Consider the following 6,019-nt stretch of genomic DNA (forward strand, 5'->3'; position numbering starts at 1 on the left):
ATTTACGGCTTGAAATTTAATTTAATTTAGGGTTGATGATGATAGTTGAAAACCAAGTGCCCATTTTTGTTTATTCAAATTAAATCTATTTAATCATATAATAAAATCATGGTGGCGGTTACATGACGGGTTTAAATGATGCGATATGAAATTAAAATAAAGTTTACTTTTGATGTGAAATTAAATATTCAAAATGAATATAATGTGATTTTTTTTAATAATATTTTGTATTAGCACGATTAATTAAACATAATATATTTGTAACGACGAAAGAAAACCCTTTTGATTTTCAACAATGTGGACGCGGATATCAAATAAATTGATGAAGTGTTCAGCAATTGACATAAGGGAAAGTCAGTGAATAGGTTATTTTTATTAGGAAGGAGTCGTTTTCATTTTCTTGTTCTGAGTGGGAACAGATTAATATATATTTACGTAATGCCTGCGTTTCCATGAGGTGAATCGCTACCAGCCATTAACAAACAGTAAAAAAGTTACCGTTTCTCTCGGTTCCAAGTAAACTTCATCATATCTTATAAAATCGAATAAAAAAGAAAGGCAGGCTTCATCATCACGTGTGCTTTCTTCATTCAATTTGATTTTTATTATTTTTCTAATAAAAAATTAATAAGTGTGAACCCTAAGTTCCATTTTAGGTGACCAAATCAAGTACGCAATTAATTTCTGTCCTCCTTATTTTAATATACGACTCAATTTTTGTCTCCACTTGAATGACCTTCTTTCAATATTTACGATGTATACTTGCACGAGTTCTGATTTTAGAAAACTAAGTTATACAAGGACCAGCTGACAATGAATTTCAGTAGCATTTCTAAATTCTAATCCACATGATAAATTCAAAACACATCGAGTGTGATTCAATCAATGGCCTAAATGCATATTTATGTTATTGAATTTGTATGGATTAGCCACTTTTGGCACTTTAATTTCTTAGTTAATCTAACATATATTTAAATTTTACTTTTTTTTTTAATATCTATAACTTTCAATTTAACTTAACATATACTTAAATTTTATTTATTTAATAACATTTAAACACTTTTATATAATATATTTAGACGTATTAAATGAATATAATTTTTAATTTAATTTAATATATACTTAAATTTTATTTTAAGTATACATGATCATTAAAAAAAAAATGAAACTTGAAACTACAATTATTTAAAGTAGAGCCTTAATGAAAGTAATCTATTTAATATCTTTATTTATAAAAAGATATTTACTTTTATTAAATCCAAATATCTATTATCATCTGTTCACTTAGTAGAAATATATCCAATAAAATTACAGTCATTAAAGCATAAGGTATGGATAAGTCTCCAAACAACAATTTCTTAGACTCTACAGTAGCTTAATTATATCTATACAAATTGATAAATATAACGATTATATTCTTAGAGCTTAACTAAAGATAATAATGTTGATTTTTTAATCAAAATGAAAGAGAAATTATTATTTTATAATTTTGTAATCCTATAACTAACATTTCATCACACATCAAAAAGATAATTTAGAGAGTTAAAATAATTTTTTTAGCATCCAAGATAGATCGAATTCGCTTAAAAGATATAATTATTTTATATTTTAGACTTTAAAAGTATAATTAAGCTATTTTGAAATTTTAAAATTTAATTATATCCTAACTAAAAATTCAAAGAGTTATCTTTATCTTTTGCCTCATTAAATTCTAATGAATAAAATAATATTAAAATAGTTTAATTGCGAAAAGAATTTATAGTTCATATTTATTATCAAATTTAGTATGTTACTTTTAAATATTATATTTTAATATTAATTTTAATTATAACTGCCAATAATATTATCAACTAAATTTTTGATCGGATGTAAATTGTGACAAAAAAATAATTGAATAAATAAATATTACTCTTTAAACATATAAAATTAATGAAATTTTAAAATAAAAAAAATAATTTATATGTTTGAACGATAATATTTTAATAATGATATAGTCATTACTGAAATTCATACTCTATAACAGATAATTTTATTAAAATTAATTTTAAAATATAATACTGAAATTAAAAATTTAAAAATTATATGAGAAATATAAAATCCTTTTTAACAATTAAGCCTATCGAGAAGAAGCAAAAGTTATCTAAATTGTTTTAGGTTTATTTCTGGTAAATGCATGAAAAAGTACATTGGGCAGAGAAAGAAAACTGGATCCGAAATTTTAATACCATTACTGTACAAGCTCGAAAGATCAAATTCAAGAATGAAAAAAAGAAAAAAAAATGAACAAAAGCAGCAGCTGGTCATAAAACCATAAGCTGAGGATATCCTAAGGGAGGATGAGGAGATAAGGGAGACAACGGCGAAACATTAAAAATCTCATTCAACGCCGTCCAACTCGACGGTGTCAACGCAAGATCCGTCTCCGTTTCAACTTGCTCAATTTTCACAACCTTCTTCACTTCTCTCTCCTCAACCTCACTCTCTCTCATTCGTTTCCTTTCGCTTCCGTCGTCAGGGCGTGTACTGCACTTTCCAGCTTCCAAAGGAAAGTTTAAAATAGCTCTGGAGCCACGCAGCTTAAACGCGGCCCGATCATATGCTTTGGCAGCTTCAATAGCCGTGTCAAAAGTCCCGAGCCACAACCGAGTTCCTTTCCGATTAGGGTCGCGGATCTCCGCTGCATATTTACCCCACGGTCTTTGTCGCACTCCTCTGTAATGCTTTTTCTCTTCGTCATTGCTTTGAATTGCCGGTTGCTGATTCGGTTTACCAAATTGAATCCATTCGGTCTTTTTAGGTAGCGAGATTTGAAGTGATGGCTTTCTATTAATCTTAGGCTTTGTTTCGAAATGGAATAAATTGTTACGGATGGTTGATTCGAAGCCGAAGAAGTTTTCGTTACTCGATTGAGGAACGAATTGAGGTTTTGATTCGAATTCGAGAAGTGAAGGCTTAGAGTTAAATTCAAAACTGGTGGATGAGTCGCTTGAATTTGAAGTAGCAAGACTGATTATCTGAGGTTTAGCTTCAAATTCGAAAAAATCATCATCGATAATATTAATGGGGATGACAGAGTCAATGGCGGAAGAGCAATTAGAGTCGGATTGAGAGGTAGAGGATAGGTGTAAATTAGAAGTAGAAGATGAGGTAGCAGCAGCAACAGGTGAAAGAAGATCACCGAGTAAATGCTGTTTGATATGATTTAAAGCAGATGCAACTTCAGATTGCGCTGCCATTGCTGTTTAAGGAATTGGAGTTTTTGAAATGTTGTGGAAGGATAGATGAGAGTGGAAGATGGAGTTGAAATGGTTATATATATATATATATATATAGGATAAGGAAAGGTATCTGTAAGCTGATCTGCGACTATTCAAAGTAGCTCTTTTGACCCAACGAGGAAGCATCCTCTCTCTCTCCATTTCCAAATATATTCCTGAACATTCTGTTTTATTTTTATTTTTATATTATTTTATTGAATTTTCATTTTACTAAATTGTCAACAATAATCTTTAATAATATAAAATAAATGAATTAATATGAATAAACTTATAATTAATTATGTATGATAAATTTTTAATCTAGGTAAAAATAAAAATTAAAAACTTAAATTGAAAAATTTAAGAGTTGAGTTTATTTATTGAGAGAATGGTTATTTCAAGAGTAATACCTTTTTATCACAGGGTTGGATAACGTTGAAGAAATGAATTGGATGGCTGCTAAAGGTAACTTAGTTTATTATTATTATGTCTTTGATATGTCGTTTTCTGCAGCCATTCTTGTTTGTTTAGTTGTTTATTTACTGTTTCGGATTTAATTCAACTCTTCCAGGCTGCCTCGCACGTTTGCATCCAACGTATCAGCAGCAAAAGCGCTTAATTTAATAATAATTTAGCTTTTTAAATACGGAGTCTCAGGCTAATTTTGTATATTAATATTAATACTAAAAATTATAAATTTTATTTAAAGAGTGTATTTTAAATAATTAATTTAAGTAATGTATTAAAGTACGGGGTTACTGTAAGTACATTGCACTAGGAAACGGTTCCTTAGAAGTGGTCAGATAGTTTTAGATTAAAGGGTAAGCATTCTCCTCTGATCAGAAGATTATAGTTATCGAAAGATTCTTATTCTGGAAAGTTAAAAAAGATGTATTTTAAGTTTAAGCAAATTGTGGGATTGTTTAATGGAAAAAGGTTCTGAGATGGAATCTATTAAAGATTTCAATAGTGTTTTCGACTAATTTATGTCATAAGACAAACTTGGCTCTTCGTGGGTTAGATCATGTTAATTTGGTCTAACATCACTGTCTTGATATAGGTTTCTCAATATTTGTGTAAAATAGAGGAAGAATTGCTGATGCTGATGGGTTTTTCATACTTTGTTTATTAAAAATGTAAACAAAAATTTCTATTATTGTCCTCAATTCATTTGAATATAAGATCAGAAGATGGCTAACAAGCATCCTGATATAAATTCCAAGAACAAGTTAATTCTATGATTACTTCCTTTTTGTTGTTTTCTTTTTATGATGGGAGTTTCTCATTAACATGTTAGACATACATTAATTATATCCGGTTATGGTGCAAGTTAGTCGCCAGTTATGGAACTGGCAAAAACTTGTTTATGCCTAAATTCGTAGGGCCAATGAATATAACCAAAAAATATAGGAAGCAGTCAATTGCTGTATTTGGTTTAATTATTCAACGTCCTTAGACGCCAGACAGCCTCAACCACTCTCATTATTTTATGAAAACAGAATAGTCAGGAAGCATCTTTATCTCCAGGAGAAAAAGAAAAAGAAAAAAAAGAAGCTTGAACTAAGTCCGAGATCATTTTTCTTTCATTAAGATAAACAAAAGAAATTAAAAGCATGCAGTTCATTTCTGATAGGTGGGAAAGATATATATGGATTGTTATTTATTTTTTTTAAACCTGTTGACTGAGTTTACTTTCGTGAGTTTTTATCACCGCTCTGCTATGTGAGAAAACATAGTTTACCAATCCAGCCTGTAACCACACAGAAGAAGTAGTTGACAATGGTCTGTATTCATATTTCCTGATAGGTGCTGAGATTTGGATAGTGAAATAACTTGAACAGAATATTGCAACTTTGCATGCAAATTAGGGATTTCGCACAGGATGAATACCACTGTAGAATGTATTGTTCTTGGCAAAGTTATTGATACTCCTGACAGAACCTGCTGAAATGCATGCATAGCAACCAGGTGAAAGAATGTGACGATTCCATGAATGAACTATAAACCTAGCTAGAATTCAGTTATTAGCACTAGTCACTAGAAGTTGGAAGGAAAAGAGTTGGTGCTTGGGAAAATGAAGGAGCTGCAAGGCGCTGGATTTTCTTGGAGGTATTGGGTTTTAGTGGTGGATAGGTTCTGCCGCCATCTTAGGCAATCTATTATTTATTTGTTTATTTTGCATATGCGCTGTGGGATTGGCAAGACGGAGCTACTTCTGAAATTTGTACATGGGTTTTTAGATTAGAGGAAAAGACAGAATTTTTAGAACAATGATATTCCGTTCAAGTTTACAAGTTTGCTTGGGGATCCTTAAAGTGGGTTTAAGTAATTCAAGAAAAGCAGGATAAGAAATAGAACCTAAAAACTATCTTTTACAGAGATTAATTGATAAAATAATTTGAGTGATAGCTTCTTAGGAAAATAAATTGAAGTGAGCCTGGATTTATGATTCAAAAGGCTTACTTTGCGGCTGCATCTTCTTCCTTCTTTTGTGTGAGGCCTGCTACACAATCCCACAGGCACTATTTTTCCAGGAATCATTGCTTTCTCCAATAGGGAGCAGCTAGGTTGTATGGAAACTCTAAAATGAGTTACGTTTCTGTGTCAGAACGTTTCGGACATCGATTCTATTGAGATATGTTTTAGAAACTTTAAATATCATTTTCTATTATTTGCTATATTTTTTTAATTTTTAAAAATTCTAAAAAAACATAAAAAAATATTATCTATTTAATTGGGATTTTTTTATTTTAAGAAAGACT

The 6,019-nt window shown here is 30.0% G+C and overlaps 1 protein-coding gene across 1 annotated transcript; it reads right to left on the reverse strand.

Moving 5' to 3' along the window:
- Positions 1-2,136: 2,136 nt before the first annotated feature.
- On the reverse strand, positions 2,137-3,314 carry LOC8260991 (ethylene-responsive transcription factor 5). Its single transcript, XM_002534344.4, has one exon. The coding sequence runs from the start codon at positions 3,234-3,236 to the stop codon at positions 2,301-2,303; it is 936 nt and encodes a 311-aa protein (XP_002534390.2). The 5' UTR covers positions 3,237-3,314; the 3' UTR covers positions 2,137-2,300.
- Positions 3,315-6,019: the final 2,705 nt, after the last annotated feature.

The sequence above is a fragment of the Ricinus communis genome, chromosome 5 (genome assembly GCF_019578655.1).
Source record: "Ricinus communis isolate WT05 ecotype wild-type chromosome 5, ASM1957865v1, whole genome shotgun sequence".
Classification (NCBI taxonomy): Eukaryota; Viridiplantae; Streptophyta; class Magnoliopsida; order Malpighiales; family Euphorbiaceae; genus Ricinus; species Ricinus communis.